At 42.5% G+C, this 16,650-nt stretch overlaps 1 protein-coding gene across 2 annotated transcripts in view; it reads left to right on the top strand.

Annotated features, from left to right (window-relative positions):
• Cdc14a (cell division cycle 14A) overlaps positions 1-16,650 on the top strand; it is a 157,964-nt gene that overhangs the window by 50,172 nt on the left and 91,142 nt on the right. For both annotated transcript variants that reach the window (XM_021195617.1, XM_021195616.2), the window contains exon 5: positions 13,334-13,413. In XM_021195617.1, coding sequence (XP_021051276.1) covers positions 13,334-13,413 — 80 coding nt within the window. The remainder of the gene's footprint in view (positions 1-13,333; positions 13,414-16,650) is intronic.

Raw genomic sequence — 16,650 nt, 5'->3', positions numbered from 1 at the left:
CTCTCACCAGTATCCCACTTCAGTGTTCAATTTGGGTCAGCTGCTTGTTAAAATGTTGGAGTAGGAAGGAGAGCCACGATGTGCACAGCATTGGAGAATGCGCTAACATTACAGGACATCATCTGCTTTAGAATGAGGAAAGCCCCAAATCCCATTAGTTTGAATTAATATGTTCCCTTTCAGAGGTGTCTGAGATTTTGAGAAAATTCTCAGTGCCTGCAATTTTTTTTGTGTGTGTGTGTGCCTGCAATTGAGTTGTAGTTTTGACCATAATCTACATTTTTTAGAGCCCATTTTTAAGTGTACTTTCTTCTTAACAATACTTTGGTGAATTGTAAGGGAAATTATGACAAATATGGGGTTAGCATTTTAAAAAGTTCCAAGATAGTTTTGTTTTCCTATTTCCAACTAAGTGAATGTATTTGGAAAAAAATATGAAAGGATATCCTGGCTTTGGACTGCTGCTATGATTAGCACAGAGGTCAACAAATGAACTGGATACTAGATTTTATATCTGACATATTGTGCTTCTGAATTCAGGAAAGAAGAAGTTGATTAAGATCTTCTATTACGTTGTTGGCATGGTGGCCCCCAAATCCCAACACTCTGGAGGCAGAAGCAGGTAGATCACTATGAGTTCGAGACCAGCTTGGGCTACATCTCGAGTTCCATGCCAGCCAGGTCTGCATAATGGTATCCTGTCTCCAAAAAAAACCCCAAACCAAAACAACCCCCCAACCCCCCAAAAACCAACCAACCAACCAACCAACCAACCAACCACCACAACAAAACTTAACGATTAACTTCTTCTTTTTGGGGGGGCGAGGATTTAAGGAATGTAGTTTTGGCCCAGGCCTCCTAAGTTCACAAGCTTCAGGATATCATCAGAGGGCCTCTGAATTTTTTCTTGTCCACTCTAGCAGTCCAGAGAATCATTTTCTCTGCAGATTTGCCTCAGTGGCTCCAGACATAGGTTCTTCCTAGAAGCAGACATGCTTTAGGGAGGCTCGATCCTCACCCCAGCCTCCAGCCTTCCTAGTCCCCATCCTCACTGTACCAGGAGACTCAGACCTTTTCAAAGGAGGTGGAACCAGGAGGGAAGGGACTCCTGGTTAGGGTTGGCATTCAAGTATCTTTGAAACCCTTGCCTTATTTTGGGCACCCAAGTCCCAGTACACACCGTGATATGAAATAGCCAGCCACCTCGTCTCATCCAGCATCTTTGTCGTTTCACTGTCCCTCTCTCTCCAGTTGTGCCCTCTCGCCACCAATCTCTTTCTTCTTCTCACCAGACTACTTCTCTCCTGTTGCCTTTTCTTTCTCTTTCTCTTCCTTTTTTTTTTTTTTTTTTTTAAATTGGCCAATGCATAGAATAACAGTGTTGTGATAACTGGAACTTTTTTGTTCTTTGGAGCAGAACCATTCTTAGACTTACTCAAGCTTAAAAGAGTAAATGAGGCCATGGTGGTGCATGTCTGTAATCTTGCACTCCTGAAAGAGAGGCAAGCAGATCTCTGTGAGTTCCAAGCTAACCTTTTCTACATAGTAGGTTCCAGGACAGCCAGGGCTAAATAGTAAGACCCTATATCAAGCAAGCGAGCAAGCAAGCAAGCAAGCAAGCATGCATGCATGCAAGCAAGCAAGCAATAAACCAGAAAACAACCCCCCCTATACTTAATAATGTAAGTTTTCTGATCGTTTAAGTGGGAATAAGTCGTTTATTCGTTTCAGTGGGAAACCTTCATCCTCCCTCCAGTCTGGTTAATATGTATATTCTTTTATTGAACTAGTATTTGTGAGCACTCATGCCAGACATTCATCTGGTTCTCCAGCGGTGTCGATGAACAAGAGGGTTTGAATCCCTGCCTTTCTGAGTTTACATTTTGCAGAGAGAAGCATGGTGTAAAATGTAGTGACGCATGCTGGCAGATGGTTACCTAGTTCATACTGGAGTCAGGGAAGTCCCCTTCAAGGGACAGACAGTTAAGACAATGCATAGGAAAAGTATTTTGGGTAGGGCATGTTCCAAAGGCTTCGGAGTTGGAATGAGTGGGTTGGGAGAGGAACTAAGGCAAAGCCCGGGTTGCTGCATCGTGGGGTGGAGGACAGCACAGGGGATACGCTCTGGGGTCTCTGTCCAACTGGTACGGAAGGATGAGTCTGGGTTTCATTCTCCACGGCACAAGATGCTGTTAGGGAGTGAAAATGGCCCAACAGCCTTTTAAACCCATCTGCTACTTTGATGACCTTCATGGCTGAAATTTCTTCTGTTCCAGCATGACAGCTTGATTGTTAACCTGTCTGTCTTTTCTGTTCTCACTTTTATGTTCTGAAAATATAACTCAGTGTCTACAAGCCATCACATGAATGCAGAGGCAGAACACAGTACTTGAGCTGTAAAGGACCTTAGCAAATCCTGTTGATACAGTCTTAAAATTTCATTGATTTTTTTTTTCCATTAAAGCTGATAGATGCGCGCGCGCGCGCGTGTGTGTGTGTGTGTGTGTGTGTGTGTGTGTGTGTGTGTGTGTTTGTGGCTCTGAAGAAATAGCCATGGTCTTTAATGTTCAAATGCTTGTCACAGTGGTTTTCAGCAATAGCTGTGTGTCAGAAATACCTGTAAATAATCGTAGTCAGGCCTCATATTTAGTGAGCTTGAATCTTAAGCAAGCAGGTCTGGATGGCTCTATCTTGAAACAGCTTCAAGGTTTTCCTTGTTGCCTGTTAAGTGTCCTGAAAACTGGGAGCATCTCCTGCATTGAAAAATCAAAGACATGCATGGGATGCTCTACGAGGTCAGAAGCCTGTTGGCCTTGATCTTGGCGTTATCTGTGGTTCCTGTATCAGTAACTCTTTGTTGAACCAAGATAAGAATTGTCTGAATTGGAATTATGGGAAATTCTCTGCCTTGATCCTTTTCCTGTCCTCTGTCCCTTCCTCATTTCCCTTTCACTGGTAAATCGGAGCTTCGAGTCTTGATGCTACAGAGCCGTGAAGGAGAATGGCTGAGCGTGGGGTGAGGATGGTTCTGTCTGCTGGGTTTTTAGAAGAAGTGTGGTGTATTCACTAAAGTGAGCCGGAATGGGGTCAGAGGTGAGGCAGGGTGTGTGGGGAAGGGGTGGGAATTCCCAGTAGCTACCAGGAAGGAAGGTGTATTTTCTATAAAGTAAGTGTGTGGTAAGGTAGGTCTGTGGTTGCCCTTATTTGTCTGTGTTTGTGGAAATTAGTGAGCTATGGCATGTAGGAACCTGCTTACTTCAAAACAAGACCTTTTCATGCCTAAGAGGGATCAATTCTTTTCTCTTCCTGAAGGACAATCCTGTCATGTGGCATGTGTTTGCAAAGTTCAGGCTAATGTACAGACAAATGACCACAGGATCTGTTCTGCAAACACCCAACTAGTGGGGCAAGCTCTTGTTTCTCCTGCATTCTCCAAGCAACAACTCTTTTGTAAACACTGGAAGAGAACAACCGGTTCCTTGTTTGAGTACATTGTTAGTCTTCTCTTCTTGAGTAAGTTCAAAGAGAAGGAGCTTACACATTACCAGGAGCTTTGAGACCTGAGGTTTAGTTGAATGCAGTGTGGCTCTGCCTTGAAAGTTTGCCTTAACAGCTCCCCCGAAAACTCCTCAAACCCCAGAGAACAGGAGAAAGATATTTGAAAATGTTTTGAAATTATTTATTATTTTTGAGATAAGGTCTTGTGATGTCACCCAGGCTGGCTTCAAACCTGAGATCCCCGTGTCTTGATCTCTGAGTGCTGGCATTACAAGCCTGGCTTACCTTCTCCACTGCTGGCAGATCTCAGGCCACCGTTTGATGGAAAACACCCAACCTTGACTGGGTTCCAGCTCTGCTTCGCAGCCCTCTTGCTGTGTGTGCTCAGAAAAGTGTTCCCATTTGTTACCACAAGCAAAATCTCGTCTCTTCTCTTTGCCCCGCTTCTCATTGCCCCAGGTTTTAAATCAACCCCAGATAAAATGCCAAATATTGAGGTGAGTTTTACGCATTTTGAAGTAGAATTGATATAAATAAAATACAATACTGTTAAAACAATTGAAGTAGTTCAGATTTCAATTTAGAGTCACTGAGAACACATTCATTCATTTCCTCACGGTTTCCTTATTTATTTTTTTTTTTTTTACTATATGTTTCCTAATACAAAGAATGTTGTGCAAGATTTGTAATACCCAGCTGACAAGCAGTAATTAGGGCAGGACACCAGTATCTAGTGTTCATTGATTTCTGCAGTATNCCTCAGGGTCTGTTGTTATGTCTCCCTTTTCATTTCTGATTTTGTTAATTAGGATGCTGTCTCTGTGCCCTCTAGTGAGTCTGGCTAAGGGCTTATCTATCTTGTTGATTTTCTCAAAGAACCAGCTCCTTCTTTGGTTGATTCCTTGAATAGTTCTTTTTGTTTCCACTTGGTTGAGGTTTCCTTATTTTTAAGATTTTACTTTTATTTATTATTTTGTGTGCCAGTCAGTGCAGGCAGGTGCACATGTGGCCTGGTAAACTCGGAGGTCAGAGGTCAGAGGTCAGAGGGCAGCTTTGTGGCATCTGTTTCTCCTTTCACTTTTACACGGCTTCTGGAGATGGAACGCAGGTTGCCAGGTTGTCATCCCTGGCTTCAAGTTTGAACTTTGATCTTGGGAAAAGTATTTCCAGAGTTTGAGATATTTGCCTTTATAAGTAAGCTTTGAAGTATAGTTCATTTGTAAGTGAAAGAATTATCATACAAAATGACAGATGTTTGAAAAACTTAAATGTTTCATCATGACTTACACCTGCCACTGGTATCTTGATCATAAACATGTTCTGATTCATTACCTTTTGATCCTGATTTTGAGTTTTATTTAGAAGTTGCCTTCTGACAGTAAATGATAGGTTATACACAGTCATATGTTTACCTGTACTGTATGTAACATGTAACCTGTGGTTACTCCCAGAACATGAAGGACTTAGGTACTCTAGGGGCCACACATTTTCTTCCTTCCCCCACCCTGGCTTTTTTGTTTTGTTCTTGTTGTTGTTGTTGTTGTTGTTTTCATGTGGAAGAGGTTTCATTGGGAGGGAGAGGCAAGGTGGCCGGGAGATTTTTTTTTTTTAAGCATCCGGGTATGAGATATTGGTTTGGTTTTCTTTGGTTTGCTTGGCAGAGGCTTGGCCTACTGTCGGTGATGTGTGTGTTGGCACATGGGCTTGAATCAGGCATAAGCAGTCCACTGTGTCACTGAAACAGTGCTAGTAAGAGATGTGCAACTGTCTCAGCCGTATCATCAGCTCTGGAGAGACATCTATTCAGGCCAATTATGAAAATTCTGCTTTCCATCAAATTAAATGAGGAGACACATGTGGCTGATGTCTGCAATCCTCCCAAATGGCCCATCAAAGGCTCCTGCTAGCTCCACTCTGATTGTATCCATGAGAGAGGTGGAAGGAGTGTTTCTCATCCAAATGAATTTTGAGATAAACACAATCATGTCTGCTGCTTGTCATCTGTCTACTTAACCCAAACTCCAGATGAAAATGTAGAGATTTCATGAGGGCATTTCAGAGCAAACAGAACCTCAGGCAAACAAACCAAGTCACAGTCCATTTTTATGGAAGATGCGGGATGAAGGATTTCTAGGGTAGAAATAAGTGATGGGGTGGTGATGTGAGGCCCAATTCTGCTTCCCCGCCATGGTGCACTGTGTCTCCTCCATCTTTGTTAGGCAGTACTGTGTTCTTCATTGCTGACTTATGGGTCTGTGGTTCCTATTGGACTGGAAGGGTTTTCTATATACTGGCTTCAACCAGAGTGTGCAGAAGACAGATTCCGTCTTATTATCATGTTTTAATTAGGATACTGAGCCTGGTAGATCAAAGTAGACCAAGACGCAGGCCGTGGAGAACACAGTCGCATTTCTGCTTCATAACCCCAGGCTTGCCTATTTAATGTCCTTGATTGTTCCACTCCGAGTGTTTCTGCTTCTGTAAGTTAGAACAAAAGTGAAATTGTTTGTACATCTCACAAATGAGTAGGTTTTTTCCCTTTTTTTTTTTTTTAATTATCAACTTGAATGGTGATATTGTTTTTCTTGTCACTGGATAGAATGGCAGGATATGAATAAGAAGAAAATGTTACAAAACGTTAAAAACTTAAACATTTCTGTTTGGGCTTGTTTATGACTATTAAAACTGAAATCTGTCTTCAGGAAACAGCAGTTTACAAATTAAGGACCTTGACATTTAAGAAGTCTGAGAACCTTGGCTCTTTGCAGATTCTGGTTGTAATTTATTTATTCATTTGTAGATGTGCCCTTCTGCAGTATCTGGAATCTTTACAGGTAATTGAAGTGTTTTTCTCCCTAGTCTTGGCCATCTTGTTCTGTGGTTCATAAAAGTTCATGGAAGTTCAAATACAGAAGCCATAAGGCTGAATAGTAACAACTCTCTCTCCTTTACATGTACATGGCCCGAGAGACACCCGTCAGCCACATCGGCGCTGCTGAGATGTTTTGAGAGTGGATTTGATAAAGCCAGAGGCTGGTGACATTTATTTCAATGTCCACACTGAGGCTTGGACTGAGAGAGATACTGATGTCTCCCTTAAAACGAGAGGGTTTCCCTGGATGATGGTCTCATCATCCTGATTTTAGCACTCCCAAGGAGGCATTAACTCCCTCATGTCCCCATGGTCATATGCTTCGGCAGCCTTTTGGACCTAGTTCTATGAGCCATTCAGATCTAGATTCCCGTGGATACCGGTGGTTGTATTCCTGCTGTTGCCACGGAGTATCTGGCAGGAGCGGAGTATCTGGCAGGAGCAACCTAAGAGAGAGGGACCGGTTCTCTCATGGCTTTGGATGTTTTAATGCATACCTCCCAGTCCTGTTGATTCAAGGCGAGACAGAGAATCACAGTGGTGGGAAGATGGAGGAAAAGCATCTCATGGTGGACAGGAACCAGAAAATGAAGAAAGGATTGGGGGACTAGGTATAACACGTGCCGCCATACCCTAATGACTGACTTCCTCCGATGACGAAGTTCTCATAGGAGTCCATGAGAGACATCTGACATTTAAACCGTAAGAGTGGAGAAAAAGAAAATACTGGGGGGCTAATTGGATCTCTTGTCTGCATTCCCTTAGTGTGGTAGAGTTTTATGTCAGGTACAGTTAGAAGTCTGTTACGCGTATATTACACTGCTTACTATCTCTCTAACAAACAGCATACAACCTAGCGATGTCTCAGTGACACTGTGACCTTCTGTCTGAGGGAAGTTCATGGTCCAGTAATGTCTCCTCTTCACACTTCCTGAAACAGAAGTATAGAGAACTAATATGATGCCATTCACAAGGCAAAAGAGCCTACCTCTTAACCTAGGCACGTTGGCTCCTGACCACCAGGCTTGGTTATCACGCTCTCTAGTTTGGGGAATCAGTATTTGTGAGCATATTTCTTTACAAAGAAACCTATTTATTGTTTGTTTGTGCTCCGACCAACCAATTTTAGAGCACTTTCTATGTGCATTGTGCTGAGCCTTGCAGATCTTTTTTTTTTTTTTTTTTTGGTTTTTCGAGACAGGGTTTCTCTGTGTAGCCCTGGCTGTCCTGGAACTCACTCTGTAGACCAGGCTGGCCTCGAACTCAGAAATCCGCCTGCCTCTGCCTCCCGAGTGCTGGGATTAAAGGCGTGTGCCACCACGTCCGGCTTGCCTTGCAGATCTTAAGCCGTGAGAATTACCTTCATTAGCATTTACAGCCTAGCTAGGGATAAAAACAAAAATCAAATAACCTTAGAAACAAACTACAGTAAGAACTTGAAGATGCAGGGCTAGAAAGATGGTTCATCAGTTAGAAGTTTGAGGCCCCAGCCTTGGGTTGCATGAGACCCTATTAAGAAAAGAAAATTTAAGCATAGTGACCGGAGTTAGATCTCTGGGATCCACATGGTGGAAGGAGAGAACTGGCACTTGGCAAGGGGACTTGGAGATCCTCTAACCTCCACTATCCTCCACATGCGCACAATAATGTAATTAAACACACACACACACACACACACCTAGCTGGGCAGTGGTGGTGCATGCCTTTAGTCCTAGCACTTGGGAGGCAGAGGCAGGCGGATTTGTGAGTTGGAGGCCAGCCTGGACTACAGAGTGAGTTCCAGGACAGCCAGGGCTACACAGAGAAATCCTGTCTCAAACAACAGCAACAACAACAACAACAACAACACACCACCACCACCACCACCACCAACAACAACAACAAAAACCCAAGGAATCTGTGCTCATGTTAATTCGTATTTGTAATTAGATAATAAAAATACCCTTGAGACCTCATACATCTTTTCAGAGTAGCCTTTAATATTGGCGGTGGATTTTCTGTTATTTTGCTCAATATATTACTTCTTCAGAAGAGGGAAACAAGCAGAGAACAGTCTTCCCCAGGTAGGTTCTGCCCCTGTGACACTGCCACTGTGGCTTGAAATCGACATTCTGGCCAGTTCTGAGTCAATTAAATTTCTTTCCAAAGAGGTGTCCGGGGAACTGATGTTAGAACCTGAAAATAGTTGAGAACTAAGGTCATCTGGGTATGACCCCCCACCCCCCACCCCCAAAGAGATTCTCTCTAAAAGCTATCAGACTAGCCGATCAGGGTTAGCAGCAGGTACCTTTACTCACTAAGCCCTTCTATCAGCTCCTTAGATTTCTATTAAAGGTATATCAAGGGTATACGTAAGTATGTTTCTTTCTGTAGTAAACTCTTTTCTTATTAAAAACTAGTAGTACTCCCCAAAGAAAGCTCGAAACATAAGGCTCAAGGCAGCATCTCCATGGGAAGATCATTACCAAGTTTACAGTCTGGCTTAGACGTCTATGTGAAAGCAATGATTGTTTCTCAGAATCACAGATTGCACACTAGGGAGAGTAAGTTGTCAACGTGCAGGAGTAGAGTTGCAAATCTCAAGTTGCTTCTGAAAACCATACATATTATTTTTATAGGTTTTATGGATCTAGTGACAATAGGCTCTAGCTTAAAAGATAGCTTAAAAGTACCGAAAGTAAATTCCAAGAACATTTTAAGCAGTGTCTTGGGTGGTCGGGCATTCTGTGAAGTTAGGAGAGATTCCTAATTTGACATATCGTCAGTGTGTGATATACATACAGATGCTTTAAATTTTATGTTATGGATTATAAAATTCCTTTCTGTGTTGGTTCAGTGACAGATTGCCCACTTGTAATGCTATCAAATACTTTAAATTACATTGGTTTCTGATAACGGAGTGTCTCTATGAAAAGACTTGGTAGTGTGTGGTGATGTGTAAGAGTTAGTCCATGATAACTAAAGTTTAGGCATCAGTGCTTATTGATAAACATTATAGATTATTTTCATTTGTAGTACTATAATTTTTCTTATATTTTTAAATAAAACCCCTTCACCTCTTGAGTAGTGTGTGTTGTATCCTGCCTCTCAGAAACCGTGTAACAAATGGAAAAGTCTTTGGTTTCTGGCATTGAAGTTAATAAAATAGAAAAAAATCACTTTGATCAGTAGGCTCATATTCAGTTAAAATAGGCACATATATATTAGCCTTTTTATTTTATTTTAATTTTTTTATTGAGCAGGTCTGTAAGACTTCCTGACAGAGATAGAACAATTTTATATAAGTAATGCAGGTGTCACTCACTAAATTGGAATGGAATGAAACACTGTCTCTGTCAATGATTTTGTCAAAGTTTGGGAAAATTCTTCCCATTGGCTTATGTATGCTAATAGCTAGTACACACACACACACACACACACACACACACACACACACCACTCCCTTTTAGAAGCCAAAAAGATAAATCAGAATATCTGGTAGGTGATTTGATATTAGTTTCAGAAGATTTTTTTTTTAAAAGCAGAAAGTGTTCTTNTTTTTTTTTTTTTTTTTTTTTTTTTTTTTTAGATTTATTTATTTATTATATGTAAGTACACTGTAGCTGTCTTCAGACACTCCAGAAGAGGGAGTCAGATCTTGTTAAGGATGGTTGTGAGCCACCATGTGGTTGCTGGGATTTGAACTCTGCACCTTTGGAAGAGCAGTCAGGTGCTCTTACCCACTGAGCCATCTCACCAGCCCCAGAAGATATTTTTAGGAAATATAAGACTTGTCTAGCACAACTTTGGACCTCAATATGGACTATTTTGTTTTGGGGTGTGGGGAAAACATATTAAACATTTCATTAACAGATTTAGTTACTTTCTATTTAAAAACAATGTTGTTCACACCTGTACAAAAATAAGAACAGAGTAGGATGGTCCCTTTTCTCCAATTCTGCATCACCTTGGCTCTTCTTAACAGTTTGAAATCTTGTCATTTAGGGTTAGGGTTAGGGTTAGGGCTGGAGAGATAGCTCAGCCGTTAAAGGCTAAGACCTGGAGTGAGCGACTTCGGAGCGAGCCTGTTTGTTTTAGGATCTGGGGTGTGTGTGTGTGTGTGGGGGGGAGCAAGCCTTTTCTCTCAGATTGTTTGGAGGGAGGGTCTGTGTTCAAATGCTAGCTTGGCCACAGAGGAACAGCAGCAGTTGGGAACAATCTGTACAATTTTGGGCTTTGGATTCATTGACCGCAAGGCTCATAAATGTTAGTTTCTTTCCTGGCTTCTATCAGACCTCTCTCTGTCTCTCCATCTCCCACTCGCTCCCCACATCTCTCTTCATCTAAGAGGATCTGGCATAGGGAATACACACAACATTCATATTTCCTCTTGGGAAAAAAAATGGGATTTTATATTAAAATGAGGGATGCATGTGTGTGTCATTCAACAATGAATTCTTGTTCGAGGAGGGTATTTTCCCACTTTCCCTAAGCACTAAGGTCCAGACTGTAAAAGGTCAACCCGTAACAGATGTTCCAGGAATCTTCCTGGAACTTAGACGGGCTCTGTTGGGTTTCACTCCACACCCATTAATAATTTAGTACTGGGATAAAAATAAAAACAACGGCTCTCCTCTTACAGCGTGAGAACACGCCTCATGTGTGCTAAGTCATGCAGGTGGGATGGGAGGGAAGTCCTGTGGAGTAACCAGTCTGAAGAGGGTATTTTATGTGGGCCTGGGTGACTGCCTTCTGTAGCCTTATTGCCTCAAGATTAAAGGGAATTAGTGTAATTGCTCCTTAGGAGGGAAATGTACTTTTCCTTTGCAAAGGAGGTTGTATAAGCTTTAATTATCCAATCTAAACACAAGAAGCTTTCCCCCAGCAGCAGCTTTCCTTGGTAGCAGCCATACACAACTTCCAAATTCCCTAAGCCTGAGAAAACACTGCTTTTTTTTTTTTTTTTTTTTTTTAAACCAGCTCTATTACAGAACCCACTCATCAGGGTACAGTAAAGTTACTACAAAGAGTCCTTGAAGCTAGGATTGGCTTAAATTGTTTTTTGAAATGAGTTGAGCTGCAACCAGAGTCACAAATCCTCTGTGTGCAGCATCAGTGTCTCCCATCTGTGTCAGTCCCTTGGAAGACAACTAGTCTTCAGTGCTGCGTGTACTTCAGACTCGATTCGCTTTGGTTGATGTGTGCTTTGTTAGACCTTCTCTCCATTTGTCATTGGGACATGGGAATTCGTTCCTGAGGTTAGGTGTACTTGGGCGTGTGTAGGGGAGGGAGGAGGGATGCACAGACATGCACATGTGCATGCGTGTGTGTATGTGTGTGTGTGTGTGTGTGTGTGTGTATACATGCATGTGAGGCCAGACAACCTGGGGTGTCATACTTCTGGTGCTGTTCTGTACTTTTTGGAGACAAGGCAGGTCTCCCTTTGGTGCTAGAACTTGCTAAGTAAGTTAAGATAAGCTAGGTGGCCAGTGAGTCTCAGGGATCTGTGTGTCTCTGCCTCTTCACACTGGGATTACAAACATGCAACATCAGATCTGGCATGCATTTATGTATGTATCCATGCATGTATGTATGTATGTATGTATGTATGTATGTATGTATGTATGATGGGTCCCAGGGCTTGAACTTGGGTCCTCACGCTTGCACAGCGAGCACTTTATGACTGGGTTATCTCTCCAGCTACTAGATGTACCTTTTTGGTCTATTAAATTACTTTTTGTTAGAGAACTCACGAGGGCTACTAGTTTTGAAATTGTTAGCAAGTGATTATAAACTATATATTTCTGATGGAATGACTTAGAGTTCAAAGGTGCTTTGAAGGGCAGAAGGAACTATAACTGAGTGTATAGGATCTTGATGTTGGGACATTTGGAGGAAATAATGCCATTAGTTCTAGCTAGGGAGGCTTTTAGGAATTACACATCCTTTAGCACACAGTCCTTGTCTTGTCTGACCTCTCACTTTGCCTCACACCCTTATCCCTGCTGCTCATCCACACAGGACACAAGCACTGTCCCACCCCAACACCTTTTCCCTGTCCTCATGCGTCTTCCTATCCCAAAGTCACTAAGAGACCTGCTCCCAACTATCACTTAGTGCCATTGGGCTACAGTAAAACAAATTCTGTTCCAGTGGTACCCAGTACTGACTACAGAACCCAATATGTGCTAGCTAGGTATCATGTTTCGAAATGGAAATTATTTATGGCTTTAAACATTCCTTTTTACCGGTTTGTATATTAGCAGACATATATCAATATGTTTTTGATATTGAGAGCCAGGAGTACTGTGTTTTACAGTGTTTTTAACCAGCATTCATTTTCATAAGTTTCATTATGATTTCACCTAGCCTTTACAGAGCCATACCAGCTCCTCTCAGAACAAAGCTGCCAATTGAAATCCAAGTGGAGATCGCTCACAGTGAGCTCTGAGCATCCTACCAGGCCCTGAGCTAATTCCTGGCCATCTCCAATGAAGGGCAAGAAAGCTACTGTTGGTCTTTGGTGCAAAGACCAATGACAGAAGTACAATTGTCACTCTGACCTTGTGTCTGTTCAGTGGGGTTTGTGAACCCCAGGTTGCTTCTTTAAGGTCCTGCCCCTATCTCTAAACACCCATTTATCTGTAAGCCTAAGGTGGTGGCTCAGCTTCAAGGTGAACCAGGATGTCAGTAACTCGGTCTAAAGAGTATCAGGCCAGGCATGGAGGGGTACACCTAATCTTAGCACTTGGAGTGCACAGCCAGGAGGTCCAAAGTGAGCTGGAGGCCAGCGTGTATAGGGAGTTCCAGGCCACAGAGCTACAGATCAAAATCCGGCCCCCAAAATAAAAGTCTGAAACACGTAAGAGAACGGCAGCTTCCCCATGGCTGTGACTCCAAGCCAAAGAAACAAAATGCAAATTTGGTGAGTAGGTAAGTTGGTTTTTGTATGGTCTTCTAAATGTTATGGTTTGTCTGCCATAGGTCATCTACTTAAAGAAGACACCAGAAGAAGCCTACAGAGCTCTCCTGTCTGGCTCAAACCCTCCTTATCTTCCATTCAGGTACAGCTGCTACTGGGTCTCGGGTTATACTTGGCTTGACAGCTCCTTAGAGTTGGGGTAAGGGGGGTCTTGCTAACCGTCTGACCACTGAGACCACGATGCTCTCCAACATGATCTGAGAATTCTTTCTGTCCTCTACGTTCTCAAGATAGTTTTCTATTATTATTTTACAGACTAGGAAGAAAAAAAAAAAAGGCTGTTCCTTTTCAGGCATTTCCCTCTACCCTTAAATCTCTTCTGTACTTTGACACTGTGCTTAAAGAGCAGAGTGCCTGATTTATGAGCTAACTAGATTTCAGTAATTACATCCTGGGTTCACCCAGCCATTCTTTCACTCCGTGAGCATGGAGTGAACCCTGTCTGCCTGGTAGCGTCATAGATAGCTGCTAGGCCCACCGCTACCACCCAGGGCCACAACTGTAGTTCCCCTTGGTCCCAAGGTCCTCTGTTCATTTCGCCCATCCTCAGGAGCATTCTCTCTCATTTCAGCCTTGAAGCAGAATCTTGTGTAAGTGTGAGTTGGCAAATGGGAGGCTACCTCAGTCTGCCCCATTGCTGGGTAATATGCAAGAGCCCACTTACCCACTCTCTTACTGTCAGACCTGTAGGTCATTTTTCTAACCTTTCTATTGTGGCATTTTTTTTTGTTCACATTGCTTCAGGTTTGTTTTAAGAAACTAAAAATACTCTAGAGAATTTTATTGCCTTGTTGTTAGACATCAAGAAATTATAGTCATCTGTTGAAAGGTACTCGTTATACGAGAAGGAATATTTAGAAATGCAGAGGCGTTTGTTCCCTGGTTTGAGCCCTTATGTCTTACTAGAATTCTGACCTTGACTGGAATGCATGGTAGTGCTTTTCTGATAACTCAGAAAGTTATGTTGATGGTAAGCTGTACCTCTGGGTCTAGCTTCTTTACGCACTGCGTGTTTGAAGTGGACGATAGTGAGGCACGCAGACGAAAGAATGCTGTACTGGAGTTGAACTAAAGAAGCCACCCACACCCATAGTTACAGAATGGCTGAAGCCAGGGAGTGTTATCACAGGCCTTTCAACACTAATTCTGGGTACCCATTATGGCCTTGGCTTCATTATAATCTGGGTTATATCATTCACAAGGCTCGTTACTCCTCTTGTTTTATGTTATACTTTTGTCTTCATTATCTAGACTTTTTCAGATTATTGCTATGTTAACAGCTATCTATTTAAATATTTCTTTTTAAAAAGTATGTGTTTGTGTGTGGGTAGGTCATGTGAGTGCCAGTGGAGGCCAGGGGCATTGGATTTCCTGGGAGCTGGAGTTATAGATGGTTGTGAGCCATTCGACAACCTGGATGTTGGGAATTACACTTGGGTCCTCTGTTAGAATAGTATTTGCTCTAAACTGCAGAGCCATTTTTCCATATTCCCCTCAGTCATCCATTTAATTTTTTTATTGCTTACATTTTTCTACAAAAGTCTATCTTGATTGCTCTTTTTAAGGTGTGGTGGCCGTGTTTGTCTGTGCGCTTCTTTGTAATGTCTGAGTTCCCAAGCATATTAGTTACGTTGTACTCCTGTGATAAAACATCAAGATGAAGATGACCCATAGAAGGAAAGGCTTATTTGGCCTTACAGTCCCAGAGGGATAACAGTCCGTGATGGCAGAGTGGAGGCACAGGCAACAGGCAATGCAGCTAGAACATCAGAGGGCTCATGGCATAAACCTCAAGCCCCAACAGACACTGCCAAATAGGCATGGCAGGTGGCTTTTAAAAATCAGTGCCCACCTCCTAGCGATGTACTTCCTTCAGCTAACCATATCACCTAAAGCTGTCCAAACAGCAGCAACTGGGGCCTGAGTATTTCAAATGCCTTAGACTATGAGGAACATTTCTCATTGAAACCATCATAATCGTAATGGTATATCTCACTGTTCCTCATAAAAGAGTCTTATGGCTACTGTGAATTTAAATAATGGTCTTCCTCAAAATTTATTCATTTAGTCAACAATTACTTGAGCAGACACTTCTATGAAGCCCCACTTTTTTCTTTTATTTTTCCTGTGTCAGCTTGGCAGGCCCGTTGCCTGAAATTCTTTAGTGTATTTTATGCATCCCAAATGCTGTACATACCCTGAAAGCAAACTTCTGATAATTATTTGTTTGCATAGATGCCTTTTCTCTCGAGAGTGGATATTGATGTGTTTTCCTATTTGTGTCCCAAGAGGAAAAAAAATATACATGAAACATATTGCTTTTCCCATGCCAATAACTGTGGGAGTCTCAGGAATCGAAAGAGAGTCAGGGTTTGTTAACCAACCTCAGAGCTTCTCAGTACAGTTTCTATAAGTGAAAGGGGATACGGAGGGATGCTAGTACCCATCAGAGCTCATGGGAGAGGCTTGCAGACAGACATTTGACTTTGGAATTGAGGAGTGGGTGTGAAATCTAAGACACCACCATAGGGGCTATGTTAGGGTGAAATGCTTTCGTGTTAAACTCTTAAATTCATATGACACAGATTTTCAAAAATGATGCTATGTTTGGCAGAGCACTAAATCACATGACGCTCGTAGTATTTAGTATCGATACATTATTAAAATAAAATGTTTGATCTGTTTCTTTTTCTATTTGAAGTTACAGTTAAACTTTACCATTATAGCGTTCTATGAACCTTGGTTGACACGTCCCTCAAGGGCTGGGACAGATAGCTCAGTTGTCAAAGTGCTTGCAGTATAAGCACAAGGAACGGAGTTTGGTCCCCAAACTCACAAGCAAGAGGCGACTGTGGTGGTATGCTCCTGTAATCCTAGCCACTAGGGAGGCAGAGGCAGGAGCAGCTCTAGTCAGCTTAGCCTAACCGGTGAGCCCTAGCCCAGCGAGAGAGGCTCTTTCAACTAATCAAGATGGACAACTTGTGGGGATAGATTCTGCACCCTCATGGGCACTCACAGAGATAACACAGACATGTGCACCGTGTACTCGCAAGCATGAGAACACACAAACGTTCAGACCCACGCCAAGCCACTGAAAATGAGACACGCTAAGAAGAAAGACTTGTGCATCGTGACTACTGAATTCTCGATTGACTCACTAAGTGTCTTGCTTTTGTGGCCATTGCTCATCTCGGATGTGCCTCCGCTCCTCAGAACTGTTGTTGCCTTCCTGTTTGGGAGTCAGTCTTAGGGTGCTCTCCGGAATATTACGGTATTTGTGTTGAGAATCGTTCTTTCACTTGAACTAAGAGTGGCCAAT

This window comes from Mus pahari, chromosome 4, assembly GCF_900095145.1.
Source record: "Mus pahari chromosome 4, PAHARI_EIJ_v1.1, whole genome shotgun sequence".
Taxonomy (NCBI): Eukaryota; Metazoa; Chordata; class Mammalia; order Rodentia; family Muridae; genus Mus; species Mus pahari.
Note: the sequence above shows the minus strand (reverse complement) of the source record. Positions and strands in the feature narration are given on the sequence as shown.